This window comes from Mytilus galloprovincialis, chromosome 13 (assembly GCF_965363235.1).
Source record: "Mytilus galloprovincialis chromosome 13, xbMytGall1.hap1.1, whole genome shotgun sequence".
NCBI classification, from domain to species: Eukaryota; Metazoa; Mollusca; class Bivalvia; order Mytilida; family Mytilidae; genus Mytilus; species Mytilus galloprovincialis.
Window position 1 is genome coordinate 42,010,766 of NC_134850.1, and position 18,284 is coordinate 42,029,049.

The 18,284-nt window shown below is 32.3% G+C and overlaps 1 protein-coding gene across 1 annotated transcript in view; it reads left to right on the plus strand.

Moving 5' to 3' along the window:
- Positions 1-18,284, plus strand: part of LOC143057544 (uncharacterized) — a 194,004-nt gene that overhangs the window by 23,334 nt on the left and 152,386 nt on the right. The window contains exons 16-30 of the mRNA XM_076230855.1: positions 339-565; positions 1,257-1,402; positions 1,882-2,058; positions 2,799-2,957; positions 4,837-4,979; positions 7,003-7,073; positions 7,467-7,633; positions 9,531-9,697; positions 10,173-10,362; positions 10,987-11,151; positions 11,759-11,938; positions 12,321-12,468; positions 13,388-13,465; positions 14,282-14,433; positions 17,818-17,956. Of these exons, the coding sequence (XP_076086970.1) occupies positions 339-565; positions 1,257-1,402; positions 1,882-2,058; positions 2,799-2,957; positions 4,837-4,979; positions 7,003-7,073; positions 7,467-7,633; positions 9,531-9,697; positions 10,173-10,362; positions 10,987-11,151; positions 11,759-11,938; positions 12,321-12,468; positions 13,388-13,465; positions 14,282-14,433; positions 17,818-17,956 (2,309 nt within the window). The remainder of the gene's footprint in view (positions 1-338; positions 566-1,256; positions 1,403-1,881; positions 2,059-2,798; positions 2,958-4,836; positions 4,980-7,002; positions 7,074-7,466; positions 7,634-9,530; positions 9,698-10,172; positions 10,363-10,986; positions 11,152-11,758; positions 11,939-12,320; positions 12,469-13,387; positions 13,466-14,281; positions 14,434-17,817; positions 17,957-18,284) is intronic.

An 18,284-nucleotide genomic window follows, 5' to 3' on the forward strand; every position in this document is an offset into this window, starting at 1 on the left:
GAAAGTAAAAAGGTTTATAATTGAAATTTTGATATTAAAACAGAAAGTGTCTACCTTTTGGATAAATAGTTTCTCACATAGATATTTACTGTGGATTCATTATTATTCGTTGGATACTAATTTTTGTGGATTTCATGGGTGCATGTGAACCATGAAATAAATTGTTCAAAGAATGACATATTCTATAAAGGCTTGTATGCAGACTTTTGACAAAACCACAAAATTAAATATCCACCAACATGCAAGTTTTCCTTAATCCACAAAAATTGGTACCCATGAAAATAACTGAATCCACAGTACTTCATTTCAGTGATTTAAATTTTTTTGATTTTATCCAGGAGAGAAGACATAAATGGTACTGGTGTTATTGATCCCTATGAATCTGGAGTTATGGAAATAGCACCTCATCTCAGAGAAAAAAGATCTGTTGGATTTTTAGAAAAGTTCCCCAAGTTGAACTTTAGACTTGAGGCCCCAAGTGTTGATTGGAGAAAGATGTTAGGATCTGAATCTGTAGGTGCTGCATTTGGTATTATCATGTATAACATGCTGGATCTGAAAATTGGTAAGTTGTCATCACTTTTATTATGTAGAAATATAGCAGTTACACACCTCTTGTTCTAAGACCTCTGATAATGTAGGGATCAAATACCCTGAGAAAGTATTTGCACTGAGGGATGAAACTGCCAAAAATATGAATACCATTCAAATAAAGAATATAAAGAACATATTTGGAAAAATGTAAGTTTCTATAAAAAATATTTTTTTACCTCCCTTACAAGATATCTACATATATTAAATGGCTTATCACTTAACTTTAAAAGAAAAAAAAACAACAACATATAAACAAAAATTAAATTCCAAACTATATTTTTATGGGATTAATTTGTTATTCTTTATATTTCGTACTCAATTTTGTCATCTCATATATTTTTTTCTCAAAAAGTAGTTAAATGTATAATTATATTATCCTATATAGCTATTAATCTGGACTTTAACGCAGATATCACATTACATCAAAGGACACATCTTGGCTATGTATATTAAGGACAATGCTTGATTTTGCTGAAAATAATCTAGTCTTTACTAAACATGTACATGAATGGATTCACCTAAAATACTGGACTATGGGGGAATGGTATATGTTTCTAATGTTTTAAATACACATGAAGAGCTAGTTTGAAATGAAGCTGAGGTAAGAGTGTAGCTAGTATATGTGTATTTTTCACACACTTATGTGATGTTTTTTTTTGCAGAGCCCTTAAGTGGTCATTTGAGAATAAATGTTCATGATGAAGCTTATGCTAGAGTGCTTCTGGGAATTTTGGATACAAACTTGGACTTCTTTGTAGCAAGACTTTGTTTTAAAGGAGGCACCCAGTACAACTTGAATATTCTACAAGTATGTTTGTTAGATAAAACGAAACTCTATGAATGGTTCAAGAATTATCTTTTTTAAGAGGGCAACCAAATATTTTTTATTAGACATTTGGACGAGTATTGAAAAAAAATTTTAATTTTAAAAGTTACTTTTAAAGACCCAACTGTGAATTGCATTCAAGGGATTGGTTTTTTCGATTTTAAAGGATTTAAGTACGTATCTCAATTCACACTGCTTTGATATCATAATTTTTTTCATTTTTCCAATTTTGATTTTAGATGTTAATTTTGACCACAATTTTATGTTAATTTTTATGACAGTTAAATTTTTCATCGAAGAATTTGTACACACATTGAAGAAAAACTTTTATAAAATTGTATGGACTTATTCATATATTCAATGGTCTGACAACAACTGTCCCATGTTGCCACAGTGTTTATTATATATTGGTGTAAGGTCATAACTTGTCAAGGAGATTTGTATTGCTGTTTTGCTTTTAGGAAAATGACATGAAGAAGATAGCTCAATTGGCTACACAGTTTGACAAGAAAACGGGGGAGATTGTTCAGGGCGTTGAAACTGGAGTGCAGTTGTTTAAAGACCTCATTGGTGGTCAAATAAGCATCAAAGAAATAGTTAATGAATTCATAGATGCCTTGCAGGAGTTACCTGGCAAGGTAAGTAATGTAAATGAGTTAAAGAATACCATAGACCTTGAGTTTTCACAGTTCAAGTTATTATTTTACATCATTTTCACAAAAAAGAAAAATAATCTGTATATAAATCATCTTGAATTAGTCTAGCTCAAATCATCCTTTATAAGATGACAGAAAAAAAAGTTAGAAAATGAGATAATGAATTATTGAATAATTTTTGGTGGGGTTCGTGTTGTTTATTCTTTAGTTTTCTATGTTGTGTCATGTGTGCTGTTGTTTGTTTGTCTTTTTCATTTTTAGCCATGGTGTTGTCAGTTTGTTTTAGATTTATGAGTTTGACTGTCCCTTTGGTATCTTTCGTCCCTCTTGCATAACTCAGATTTTGTAATAAAAGTTCAGATCGGTTAAAGAACATAAAGAATGATATTGTCTATAGACTTATCTTTGGTAGAAGTAAATGAACATGCAACAAATGGATCATCATGACCTATATTTTATGCAAGAGCTATTCCATTTATATAATTGTTTGTTTTGTTCCGATTTATATGATTCTGATATATTTAAAAAAAATGACCGCTCTTCCTCTACCAATAAAAATGACCGTAAGTGCACAAAATAACCAATATTGCTGATAGTATCTATGATATGGACTTGACCACGAAAAACACCAACAATCAGTTTTACATTATGTTTAGTGTATTTTGATTGTTTTTGTTGATTCTTTATGTTTGTCTAAAGTGATTTTCTTGATTATTTATCAGGTTTGGAGTCTCAGGGACAAAGCAGTCAATGTGATGAAAATGTTAGGACAGCTCGATGAGGAAGAATTACCTCCCTTTTTAAGACCACTCAGAAATCTGATTGTTAAAGTAACAACAGTCTTTAATGATGTTAAAACAGACATAATGAACTTTTATAATGTAAGTAGCTAAAGATTTTAAAATTGGAGAATATTTTATATTTACAAGCATCTATCTTATTTAAAACAAAAATCTCTCAAGAAACATAACACATAACCTGATAGTATTCTTCAATTGAAAAAAGAGAAAATATTCCCTGATGGACAAACCATAGAAAAGGAATAGCTCAAAAAGATTTGTGCAGATGCAAGACTGTGCAATACGATCATACAAGAATAAGAAACAAGTCTGAGCATAAGATCATTCTAGAAAGCAGAAGTACTATTAAGAAGACCCGAAAAAAATTGAACACACCTTGCAACATGGACATTTCATGCCCCGCCATAGGATAGTAGGGACTGCTATCTTTTCCGGACTGAATATTCCTGTTTGCCTCCGTCTTTCAGTTAGTTGTTCTGTACATTCATCTATAACATATCATGTTAAAGTAAGGGTACTTTTTCATGAAGTTGTGGTCATGTCAACTTAAACTTAGTTCACATGTATGTTCATGATATTGTGAACTTTCAATATTAAGGTGGTACCCAACACTTTCACTAAAATTAATTTGGCTCGTTTAATTTTCAGTAAATTTTGACAAAGTATTTACTTTGACCCTTTAACAAAAATATAAAAATTTCAAAAATTTTGAACCAACCATTTTATCAGAAAAATTACACTGGTTATATAGCAGTTTGAAAAATACCAATTTTGATCATTGAGAAGCTTAATATTCCCTTTACTACACAATGTTATTAAAATGTTTAGCTGATTTTACAGAGTTATCTCCCTGTAGTGTTAGGTACCACCTTAAATGCAAATTTATGGTTTTGATCTTGATTTCAATCTTTACTGAACATAGGAATAAGAGCGAGTGGGGCAAGATCTCTTATAGCCTACTTTCTTGTTTGATAATTTTCAAACAAAGAAATAAATATGTTTTCCCCCCATATTTATTTAAACATAGAAATATTTAATGCCAGGAATGTTTGTTTATGATTCATATTTATTTTTCAGACATTGGTTCAGACCATCACTGTTATAATTCCACAGAATGCCAAACTTATTTATGATTTATTTTTATTTTTCAGACATTGGTTCAGACCATCACTGTTATAATTCCACAGAATGCCAAACTTATTTATGATTTATTTTTATTTTTCAGACATTGGTGCAGACCATCACTGTTATAATTCCACAGAATGCCAAACTTATTTATGATTTATTTTATCTTTCAGACATTGGTGCAGACCATCACTGTTATAATTCCACAGAATGCCAAACTTTTTTATGGTTTATTTTTATTTTTCAGACATTGGTGCATACCATCACGGTTACAATTCCACAGAATGCCAAACTTATTTATGATTTATTTTTATCTTTCAGACATCGGTTCAGACCATTGCTGTTATAATTCCACAAAATGCCAAACTTATTTATGATTTATTTTTATTTTTCAGACATTGGTTCAGACCATCACTATTATCATTCCACAAAATGCCAAACTTTTTTATGATTTATTTTTATCTTTCAGACATTGGTGCAGACCATCACTGTTATAATTCCACAGATTGACAAACTTATTTATGATTTATTTTTATCTTTCAGACATTGGTACAGACCATCACTGTTATAATTCCACAATGCCAAACTTATTTATGATTTATTTGATCTTTCAGACATTGGTACAGACCATCACTGTTATAATTCCACAGAAGACCAAACTTATTAATGATTTATTTTTATCTTTCAGACATTGGTGCAGACCATCAATGTTATAATTCCACAGAATGCCAGACTTATCTATTATTTATTTTTATCTTTCAGACATTGGTGCAGACCATCACTGTTATAATTCCACAGAATGCCAAACTTATTTATGATTTATTTGATCTTTCAGACATTAGTACAGACCATCACTGTTATCATTCCACAGAATGCCAAATTTATTTATGAAAGTATCGTTGATATCATTGATGGTTTCAAGGTCATAATGAAAGATCCTAAAACAGCTTTAGTTAAGATTGGCAAAGGTGTTGTACAGTGAGTATACTTGAATTTATATTTATAGGGCCTCATTAACAAAACCTACTGGTATAAGAGATTTTGTAAATTTCAACAATTTAGAACCACAATTTGTATACAACAATTTATTATTACGTTTTTGGCTTCCAACATAACAGTGTATGTGTTTATTTTTGTTGAGCATAGCCACATCTGTGGAAGACATGCCAATAGTTTGTTTATTTGAATATTTTATAAAGAGTATACATATATCTTTATCTTTATTTAGTAGTTATAGATATTCAAAATATTGCTGAAATTGACTAGACTAAATTCCGCTAACATGTTTAATCCCACCACATTCTGTATGTATTTGCCTGTCTCAAGTCAGAAGCCAGTAATTCAGTGGTTGTAGTTTGTTGATATGTTACTTAACCTATAGCTGTACAATGTAACCTATGGGAATGCAACAAGAGTATAAATCTCAATAACAGAAAATTATACCATAGCTATCTATGGTATAATTTTTACAATTATACCATGGTTTTGTTGTGTATGATTTTCAAAAAGAAAAACAAAGATGGCAAGACCTGAACGAGGCCGCCTGAATTTTTTTAATTGACATATGAACAACAGAGTCAATGTGGGGCCACTAAGCTAAACTGCCCGCTTTGCACCAGCGGATATAAATGAATGCCTAGGGTGGGAATCGAACCCACGTACACCACCCCCATTGTCCCTATATTTTTTAATGAACAAAAAATTGTCAAGAACAAATTTAAAAAAAGGTATAAATGTGTTAAAATTTTTAATTATCAAATTATACATGAAAATATAAGTTGATTTTCGGTGATTCAGATGTCTACTTAGAGTTAGATTGTAGTCCCATAGCCTCCACTGTACAGCTACATGAATGTATTGGGTAAAAGGTTTTAAAATTGCTGAGGCAAATTTTTTTGGGGTAGAAGGGAGGGGAAGGCACAGCCTTTTCAAGGAGCTTTGTGTATAGTTGATGCGTAGTCTTTTTTTTTTTGCTAGACTCCTAAAATCCTGGATTCTCATCCGATTTGATATAAATCTAAACTGTTAACGAGGTTGCTTAAGTAATAACAATTATGTTTGAGAATTAAAAAAATATTTTGAAATCCCTGTTAATTAATGCATGACTTGGGCTTCTGGTACAAATTAAAACGTGGAATTATTCATCCAAACTCACTAAAAGATTCTTGAGATTCAAATTTCCACAGAATCATAAAATTAATTAACAATAAAAATTTAAACATTCGAACATTTAACATTTTGATAAAATAAAAAAATACACTAACCCTTTGCAGTTCAACTTTTAATCTGGGGGTCGGGAAAACTTTTAAAATATATCTTGCAGCCATATGCAGAACATACAATTTCTTTTGTCTGTATAATGTTACCCGTCACCAATGTAGATGTGCATCCATCGCTGTCGAAAAATCTTGTCTAACTGATGTTCCCGCTATTTTACAAGCCCCTGCTTATTTCAGAAAGAAGATAAGATGGCGCTTAATGTGTAAGGTCCAAAAAGGGTAATTTGACTGATTCTTATAAAAGTATTTTTAAAGTAAACTAACAAAAATATATGAAATGCACATTTTTAATCAGCAATATATGCGATAGGTTAAAACAGATATTTCATATCTTTTGGATAGTTTTGTGGTGTTTCATAAGTATAATTTTCGAAACACCACAAAACTGTCCAAAAGATATGAAATATCTATAACATATTTGTTTTTCATTCATTTTTTGTGTACATAAATTAGGCTGTTAATTTTCTTGTTTGAATTGTTTTACATTTGTCATTTCTGAGCCTTTTATAGCTGACTATGCAGTATGGGCTTTGCTCATTCTTGAAGGCCATAGGGTGACCCATACTTGTTAATTGATGTGTCATTTGTTCTCTTGTGGAGAGTTGTCTCATTGGCAATCAAACCACATCTTTTTTATATAGACTGTTGTGTTTGTCTAATGTTGTATTTCATTGAAGAACATAATAATGTATTGGGTCATAATTTGCATATTTTGTTTTCAGGATTTTTATGTCCATAAAGGCATTACTAGACGCAAAGAATAAAACACAAGAAGCCTGCTTCTTCTTGAAAGGTAAGTAAAAGGACAACATAGTTTTAAGGCAGACAACATAGAGATTTAATTTTGCCTGTCCTCCCCTCATCATTTTCAATTGAGGACATGATTTGTAACAATGTTAAATTTATGAACATGCAGCTTTCTGAATGAAGACTGAAAACAAAGACCTTTATTTGTTTGTAAAGGCCTTACAAATATCTGTCCAATTTTTGCAGCTCATCACAGTATGATGCAGGTGAATAAAGAGAATTTTTCAAAACATTATTTTGAATGTAGAAGATAAAGACATGCATTTATGTACAAACTTCTTTGGTTCTGTTTTGAGTTTAGGTGCATATAGAATTGGGAGGGCATCTTTGTATTACAAACATGTACAGTAACATTTTCCAATATTTAAATTCTTTGCAGATGAAAAACCCTACTGGTGGGACATTGAAACAGTTTTTGAAGAGATTTCTACACTTGCACAACAAGCCACCGTTGCTTTGGCAAAAGGTGGCCCTGTCTGGATAGCAACTACTGTTATAGAGGGAGATGATCCTGTGGCAAAATTCACTAAAGGCAAAGTCTCACAGGTTGGTTAGACCACTTTATCCTATATAACTGTGGATTCATTATTTTTAATCGTTAAATAACAATGTTTGTGGATTCGTGGGTGATGGGGAACCCTGAATTAAAGGTTCAACAACATAAAAAAAATCTATATGAATATATACAAACTTTGGCAAAACCACAAAACCAAATATCCATGAAATTGCAAGTTTACCTGAAACCATGCTCTGGTGTTTTGGTAGATTTTACAAATACGCTTACAACAAAGGAACTGTAGTTTTTATTGCTGTTCTTTATACATTTGTATTAAGTTTCTGGACCATCTTCAGTTATGAAATAAGAAAATCTAACTTCACAGCATAAACTGAAGCAGTGGCTGTCAAATGTTATAATTTACTTTTCAAGTGTTTTATTTGGTTGAAGAGTTAAATGTTTCTTCTGGTTGGAAAAGAGTTAAGGGGGCTCCTGGGTATAAATCTTTTTTTTTCTAATATAGGATTTCGCTATATTTTTTTATAAATGAACTTTATCAAATACTTAAAAGAAAAAGAAAATAAAAAAAAAGGGGTGACCGTTCATTTACGCTCACAATCTGCCTCCGAAAGAAGCATACATTTTGTTTCTGTTGAACTAATAGGAGAAATAGAGGTAATATCGAAATAAAAAAATAACCTAATTACAGAAATGGCTTAAATTTTACAATTATTTAGTTTATGTACAGCTTATTTGAAAACAATAATAAAAAATATAGGTCACCGATGAGTCAAAAAAGATATCTCAAATTTAATGCCAAAAAAAAGGCATTTTTGCACCAAAGGGAGATAATTTGGAGCTTTTTCAATGATATAAACATTTTAAAAGTCATCTGGGGCCAAACTGAATCGATTTTTTTGGTTGATTTTTGTAACATATCATAAAGTAATAACTAATAGTGTAATAAATAAAATTTGTAATGAAAAAATAAAGGTTTAAGTTTTTGCTGAAATTTTTGTACCCCTGAGCCACCTTAAGTGAAGTACATACAGCTCTTCATACATTATGTTTGCAGTCAGCATTTAACAACCCTAAATTGAACTACGAAAAAGAAGCATACTGAGACCAGGAAATTATGAGTTTTATTCACCATAAATGCATCTCTTTACATTGTTCAAGTAGAGCATGTGCAGTCATTGTTGAATTGTCATGGGACGTAAAGCATCACTATAAAGGATCACATGATTGTGATCTTCCAATCAAACAGAGGCAATAGATAACAAAGTGATATTCAAACTAATTGAAAAGCAACTCAAAGAAAAAATTTTAAAAGACAAAAAACAGTATACAAAACTAAGGTTTAGCAACACAAAACCATGTATAAAATACTAAATAAGATTCTACCCGTACAAACCCACCAACAGTGGTGATCTAAATAGGATTCTACCCATACAAACCCACCAACAGTGGTGATCTAAATAGGATTCTACCCGTACAAACCCACCAACAGTGGTGATCTAAATAGGATTCTACCCATACAAACCCACCAACAGTGGTGATCTAAATAGGATTCTACCCATACAAACCCACCAACAGTGGTGATCTAAATAGGATTCTACCTATACAAACCCACCAACAGTGGTGATCTAAATAGGATTTACCCGTAAAAACCCACCAACAGTGGTGATCTTAGAGGCTTTAGAAGAGTAAGCTGATTCTGCTCCATATGTGGAATTCTTATCAAACATCTATGTAATGAAGATATTTAAAAAAAAACACCCCAAAAAACACATGACAACAAACTACATCATTTAGAAACTGACTAGTTGATACCCTATGCTACAGGAAAGGCACATGGAGCTATTGATGCTATGCAGATGGTTTGCTGTATGTTTCTAAAAAACTTATCATATAGTTTATTTAATTTTCTTATTTTTATATTTTCAGCAACAAATAAAAGAACAGATAATAGATAATTTGACTAATATTATTACCGAACTTCTAGAACCTTTCGATGGACTGAAAGGAATAGCAGATAGATTTATAGCAAAATATGTAGAATTCTTCAATCTAGTGAAAAAAGTGAAAGAGGCATATGCAATACTGAAGGAAGGGTATGTTTTAAGGTTTTTTTTATAAGTTTCATTTTTTAACTTTCAGGAGACAAATTTTTATCTTGGGAATTGTCTTATTAGCTTAGCCAACTAATGTTTTTGCAATATAACACATTAGATCATAAAGGAATGCACGAGCTTAAAGCTAGCAGGTACAAAATATTGCTGAAAATTTTCTAATGGTAGTCATCTTGTAGAATTATATCAGATGGTTGTAATTATCCAGCATCATTTCAATTGTTATTGTAAATAGAAAGTATGGGTAAAATATCCTTAAAACAATCTGCACCATAGGAAGGAGTATATATAAGAGCTAAATTAATATTTGAATCCAAAAATAAGAAAAAAATCAATGGTCCCTTCAAATTAATAAATTTTATTTTCATTTTCAACATGTAGACTTATATAATCTTAACTTTTTCTGTACACAATTAGAGGGTATATGAATTTAAGAAACTATTTAACATTGTTTCAGATATGAATTAGGACAGTCAATTATAAATTCCATTTTTGGACCCAAATGTCACATAGATTTTCCTAGACTGTACAGATTAAATGCAGGACCTTGTAGTGGAAAAGGATTTTATCCTTCAACAATGGGAAAATCCGGCCAAGCAGAATTTGATGTACAAGGCGTGGAACTTGAAATTGATGTTGGACGTACAGTAAGTATTATTTTGGCTATTCCATTACAGGCTTATACTGTGGAGTCCTTTAATTTTGGGTTACCAATTGAGAAATGCCTATATTTTTGTGGATATATGATTTTTGTGGTTTTGCCAAACTCTGAATACAAACCTATAGAAAATTTGCAATTAGTGGAACATTTAATTAATGGTTCACCAGTACCCACAAAAATTTGTATCCAACAAATGACCATGAAATCGCAGTAGTACACTTCATATTGTAATGAAATTTGGCAAAAAGAAGTCCTTTGCTGAGTTGAGGTTGAGAATATTATGGTAGTTGTCATCCAATCTGAATCATCAATGCAAAATAGTTTCATTAGAGATATACAGTTATATACAATAGGATTGTGAAATAAGACAAGAAAGTAATTGAAACAAATGATACTTACTTTGCAGTTAATGACATGGCAGTTACAATTTAAATATTTAACAGTATCAGCACAATCTAAAACCATTTGGGTAGTATTGAAATAAAAGATAACTCTTTTGGAATCATACTCTAACACTATGTTATGATGTGGGATCTTTATTTCAGAAATTATTTTTCAAGTAAAAAATCTATATAAAAGAAAAATAACGATTGATGTATATTTGTAACAGGTGGTTGCTCCTTTTCCTGGAATTGTATATAAGGGAGATAATCCTGATGAGGTTATCATTGAGGCCAACACTGCTGCCTTAAAGGACATAAAGATCTATGTAAACAATGTGAATGTCAATACAACTATTCTGCATCCATCAGACGAACTTTACATTGAATACAGGGTAAGATTTATAAGAAAAACTTCAGACAAACCAATTGACTTTGGGGTCAATTAATTTAAAAAAAATAGCGGCATAGGAAGTGGATGGTTACAGTAAAACAATTTAAAACAAACTTGTTTTAAAAAAACCAAATACCAAATGAAAAATAATGGGTGTTTTTGAAATACTGTTAAGATATTTCTTGCTTATGAAATACTGTTAAGATATTTCTTGCTTATTTGAGAAATATTCTTTATAGACATTTTTTAGACTGCTAAGGGAGCATTGTTGGCTGAGAGGTCTAGGTATTTCATCTTCTTGACTACACTGATCAATATGTAAAAATAAAAAGAGAGGCTGGTATTGTGAGTTTGAAACAGGCTTGTATAAGGTGCCTTTGATTCCAATATTAATTGACTTCAATCGCCAGTTTTCAAAAGGTTATGGTTCTCTCTAGCCACTCCCTCCACCAATAAAATATAGATGCCATGTTCTAGCAAAGAGTGCTGAAAGTGGTGTTAAAAACCAATCAATCTGCTATGGAGTCTTTGTGCTGTTCATTCAGTCATTTATGACCCAATAAAATATTTGTGGATCCAACATAAAATGATGTATTTGCTATTAATAGATTGCAGCTGGAGAACCTATTGGTACTGCAAAACAGTCACCTTGTTATCCATTCAATAGTATCCACTTTGCCATGAAGAAAGGCAATGGAACGGTTGATCCTACTAAGTTCCTGTCTCCTAGATTCTTTGAGGTTCCAGTATGGTCACAGACATGTGATGACTACAAATTAGTGTATAAGGTAAGTAAAGACAGTACACTCCCCTTCTGATTCTACCATTTGAACCAATCTTGCTTTTAAACAAAATCAATTATAATAAAGATGCCTCTACAGTTTCTATTTAAAATTCATGATTGAACTGCTAATGAGTCTACATGCTGTAGGTCATTAATAACATGTGATGACTACAAAATAGGTGATAAGTTAGGCAAATACTAATTGAATTATTGTATATAAGTTTATTTTCATAAAATTTTATGTTGAGTCATGTATGTCTATGGATAACCTGTCATAATGTCTATACAAGCAGATCAATTCATATTTCGTTTCTTGGATAAAAGTTGGTTGACGGGGTAAAACAATAGTTAGCATACATAGAAGTGTGTTTGGTGTTATTTTTCAGTTTGAGACAATAGCGGCTGGAGTAATTGTGGGACTTGGTGGACAGGCTCCAAATAACACAAGTCCAGACTTAGACCTAAGTAAGATATTATCACCCTCTCTACCATCAGCTAGTGAAGACCCAGGACAAGAAGCAGACACCATTAAAAGTATGTAATTACCACTTAGATAATTTTATAATCATTTTTGACATTGTCTGAAAAAGGGATTGGAGACCTGATATTTTTTTAAAGCAGAATTCTGCTTTTCATTATCATTTATTTGCTGTTTTTGTTCTTTATTTTGAAGCAATTTGTAGGAGATAATGGTCAACCTTAGGCATCTATTAAAGGATCATGACTTTACTTAAAGGAACCCTTGGTTAATTTTTTTTTAGCTCACCTGGCCCATAGGGCCAAGTGAGCTTTTCTCATCACTTGGCGTCTGTCGTACGTCGTCGTTAACTTTTACAAAAATCTTCTCCTCTGAAACTACTCGTCCAAATTAAACCAAACTTGGCCACAATCATCATTGGGGTATCTAGTTTATAAAATGTGTCCGGTGACCCTGCCAACCAACCAAGATGGCCGCCATGCAGTTTTTGGCTTATAACTCAAAAACCAAAGCATTTAGAGCAAATCTGACAGGGGTTAAATTGTTTATCAGGATCTATCTGCCCTCAAATTTTCAGATGAATCGGACAACCCGTTGTTGGGTTGCTGCCCCTTAATTGGTAATTTTAAGGAAATTACAAACACATCACATCACCAAAACACAATTTTGTCATGAATCCATCTGCTTCCTTTGTTTAATATTCACATAGACCAAGGTGAGCGACACAGGCTCTTTAGAGCCTCTAGTTATATGTTAACATTTTGTGTGTTTGATGTGTAAAAAAGTAAAAATAAAAACATATTTCTAGCTGTAGATAAATAAAAATCAAATATCTGTAATATAAAGGATTATTTCATATGTATATGCAAGTATGGTTGATTTTCTATGGATTTGAGTATTCATGCATAACAAGATTTAAAAAAAAGTATAATTTTCACATATCACAACTTAAAATGTAATGATATGTGATTATAGGTGACCCAGATGGAATGTATACCAAAACTAAGGCTAATGCAAACAACCTACCTGATGACTCCAAAGATGGGAAGAAAGGTAGGTATGGTAAACATAGTATAAAATTGAGAATGGAAATGGGGAATGTGTCAATGAGACAACAACCTTCCATTGAAAGAAAATAGAGCAGACAACAGCCGAAGGCCACCAATGGGTCTTCAATGCAGCAAGTAACTCCTGCACCCGGGGGTCCTTCAGCTGGCCCCTAAACAAATATGTATACCAGTTCAGTGATAATGAACGTCATTCTAAACTCTGAATTATACACAAGAAACTAAAATTAAAAATCATACAAGACTTACAAAAGCCAGAGGCTCCTGACTTGGGACAGGCACAAAAATGTTACATTTCATGTTTTTTGAGATCTCAACCCTTTCCCCTATATCTCTACTCAATGTAGAAAAAACAAAGTCATTTTGGTTTTAGAACATCAATACATGTATTTTGAAATATTTTTTGCACAAAATTAGAATGAAATATTCCATTGAAAGAAAATTAAGTGGCATCAATGGATTTAGGTGTGATTGCATGCAAGAAAAGTTTAATTAGCGGACTAGTTTGATGCTGTTTTGTTTGATTGATTGATTGTTGGTTACATTATGTCCATATCCAAATATTTCATGCATTTTCCTGACTAGAACGAATTAACAAATGGGATCACCATGACCTTTTTTAGCGTGGCAGTCAACATCAACAGAAATGTCTCCATTATACAACTGAAGCTGCAGTCACACACACACCCTAAGTTCTATTGGAATTAGTACTTGGCTTGTATTCTAAGTTAAAGAATAATGTTATGAAAGTCTTCATTTACCATATCATATAGATAATAATTTCATTATATATGATTTTTAGGTCCATTCACAACCCTGATGCAGAAAGCAGACAGTTTTATGAAGAAGTTTTCTCTACGTAGACTGAAAATGGGGACAATTATTGAGTTTTTAACAAAGTTGGGTATGACAGACAGCAGGGCAAAGTTTGTACAAACTCTCAAAACTTTACAGGTAAGTGATAGAATGAAATACAGCAGTTCCGAATGATAAAAATAGAACATGCAACATGGTGGTAGCTAGTACAGCTGCTATGTCCAAGATACCTATCTTTGTTGAAGATAAACTATGCATAGCCTGTTAAAAATGATGCCATTGCTAATGACCAATATGATGCCATAATTTTCTAGATACTAGGGACATGATTTTTAGGGCTACTGTGAAAGTACTTTAATTCGTGGGTATCAATTTTCGTGGCTTGAACAATATTTACATGTTCGTGGGTTTATAAATTTGTGGATTTTAATTTTCTAAAAAAAAAATTGAAAATTTAAAGCCTTTAGAAACGAAGGTTACAAAAAGTCTTGATTAAAGAAATTGCAAAGTAAACATTGACCTGTGTAAATCGTAGTGATAACACTAATTAATCCATGATAAAGTGATCAACAGATTAAAAACCATCAAAGGTGTTAATTAGGCCATAAAAATGTCACCTAAAGAAAACAGTAGCATAAACAAATGCTATAAAAGTATTTTGAATTGTCAAATAATTCTTATCAAAATCAAGCCCAGCATGAAATTATTTATAATTTCCCATATGTATGAGAACTATGAGGATATAAAATTAACACTTTATCATACTAGCATATCAATACCGGAATGAATTCTGACTTTCATCGATCAAAAATATTCTAAAGAGAATTAAATAATCACAAGTTGTACAGTTTAGGTTATTAAAGATTAAATGGGTATAATCCTGCATGCGGTTGTAGTTTGTGACTGCTATTAAAGTATTCTCCGATTTGGCGTTATTCAAAATATTCTCTAGATCATATCAGTAGTCATACCTACCGATGGGGATCTTTCCAGGTCTTGATTTGGACAATGGTTGTTTTATTTCGTTGGACACTTAAATTCGTGGATAAAGTCATCCAAGAAAACCACGAAAATTTGGTACCCCACGAATAAAAGTACTTTCACAGTACAGTCGACTCTCGTTATCTGGAAGTCAGCCGGACCAGAGAAATATTTCGAGATACACCTAGTTCGACTCAAACAAAAACCAAAGTTTGACAGACCAAGGGACACAACTCTTGCTTAGCTTGGTAAAGCTAAAGTAAAGTAAAGTAAAGTAAAGTAATCTTTATTTAAAGTCGGGTTGCATATATATACATAATAACAAAGAACATGAGCTCTTAAGAGCTCTTTAACCGACTTTTATAAATCCGGATGAATGTGGGAAGGGGATCGATATTCTGGTATCAGATCGATGTATTTGTATGTCATGGTCTTCCATTATTATAATAACATTATTATTACTTATTCAATTGTTTCAGCTACAATTTTTTCCTATGGCTTTTATCAGAGAGAGTAATTTCCAATCGATCTTAGAGTTATTTAGGTCGTTTAAAGTTGATAAATTGTTCATTCTCGGATAAAAGAGATTTTAAGAAAATTTAGATTTCTCTTCATTTTGTTTCATTTCACTCTTTCTTTTCAAAATAAAATACAACAAGATTAAAGACGCCGATTGAGTAGTTTTTAGGTGATCGTCAACAGAAGTCTTAATCCTCACTTTATACACATCCAAGCTCATTAGTATAAATCACAATTAATTGTTTTTGTAAACATTTTAAATACTTTTTCATGAACATTAACAATGTATCACTAATTATTTATCAAAATTCTATAAAAGATAATCTTAGGTAAACACTCGTGGAAATAGCATGTTATAAATCAATACAGTGGTCAGTGACCGGAAATTACACGTGTATTGTCAGATCAACATTCAATCCATTTAAATCCCAGAGGTAATGTTTTGACTTCTTTGTATTAGTTCGAGATAAATAATGAATTTTTAACCGGATTTTTGTGACAAAAATGTTGGTTATTGATTTGTGGATGTACGGCAGGCGGCCTTGCTGTCGGGCGGGCGGCAATCAAATGTTGTCCGTACATTAACTCATGAGCTGTTGAACCAAAGCTTTTAAAATTTTAATATGTTGTTACTGACAACTATACGAAGGTCAAGTTCAATAATGGCGATTTTGACTTTTACCGTTCAGGAGTTATGGTTCTTGAAAGATTGAAAAATGGAGTTTCCAGTCGTGTCCGTGCATTTACGCATGAACTGTTCTACCAAAGCTTCCCAAATTTTAATATGTTGTTACCGATGACAAAATGGAAGTCAAGTTCAATAATGACGATTTTGACTTTTACAGTTCAGGAGTTATGGTTCTTGAAAGATTGAAAAATGGAGTTTGCAGTCGTGTATGTGCATTTACACATGAACTGTTCTACCAAAGCTTCCCAAATTTTAATATATTGTTACTGATGACAAAATGGAGGTCAAGTTCAATAATGACGATTGTGACTTTTACCGTTCAGGAGTTATGGTTCTTGAAAGATTGAAAAATGGAGTTTCCAGTCGTGTCCGTGCATTTTCTCATAAACCGTTCAACCAAAGCTTTTGAAATTTTTATATGTTGTTACTGATGACAAAATAGAGGTCAAGTTCAATAATGACGATTTTGACTTTTACCGTTCAGGAGTTATGGTTCTTGAAAGATCGTAAAATGGTGTTTCAATTCACGTTGTTACATTTACTAATGAACCATTCAATCTAAGCTTTTCAAATTTTAATATGTTGATACTGACTACAAAATGGAGGTCAAATTTGATATTGACGATTTTCACTTTCAGCATTCATCAGTTATGGTTCTTGTGATATTGCCAGGACACAAATAAATGTTAATAAATCCGGTTTGCTGTCGTTGTGACAGCCTCTTGTGAATGCTTTTGTTAACCTTGGGACCGTAAATTTAGTTTGACTCAACCGAAATTTCGACTCATCCAAGTCCAACTGATCAGGAGTCGAAATACATACATATATATGGAACAAAGTTCAGGACCACGTGAAAACTTCGACTCATCCGAAATTTCGAGTCAACTGAGTTCGAGACAACGAGAGTTAACTGTATTTAGATTATTTAGCAGCTAGGTTAGCTTATTGTTCAGTATTCATAATAAATAAAGCCCTATATAAAGGCTACATGATTAACCACAACCCTAGTTTTGTGGTCTAAAATTTGCCAAATTTACTTAATTTCAGCATTTAAGGGAATGTGGGGTTAATGTCAAGAAGTCATCAACCTAACAAGTCAAATTAAAAGAGATAACTTGAAGGCATACTCTCATGCTAAACTCTTGATATATTTCTAGCATGGCGGGACAAGTGTGTTCGTCTGAAAAATCTACCTGGCAATGAATTAGTAAATATGATTGAATTCATGCCGCTATGTGACACACAGCATTTAATTGAGTAGTAAATAAGTAAGTTGTAACTATATGTATATTTAGTCTCAATTTTCAAAATTGTAAATTTTCATTTTTTTGCAGGCAATAATTGACAACAAGCCATGTTTTAACCCACATGAACTGACAGATGAACAAATCAAACAGACCCTACAGGAAAGAGGGAAACCAATCAATGGAACTAGAGCACAAATGATTAAAAGAATTATGGACCAGGATAATCGTATGTAACTTGTGTTTATAGACCTGCTAAATGTCCATTGCTAATTTGTTTACTTGTTATACCCTTTTTAGCTCACCTGGCCCGAAGGGCCAAGTGAGCTTTTCTCATCACTTGGCGTCCGGCGTCGTCCGTCGTCCTGCGTCCGTCGTCGTTAACTTTTACAAAAATCTTCTCCTCTGAAACTGTTGGGCCAAATTAATCCAAACTTGGCCATAATCATCATTGGGGTATCTAGTTTAGAAATTGTGTGGCGTGACCCCGCCAACCAACCAAGATGGCCGCCACGGCTAAAAATAGAACATAGGGGTAAAATGCAGTTTTTGGCTTA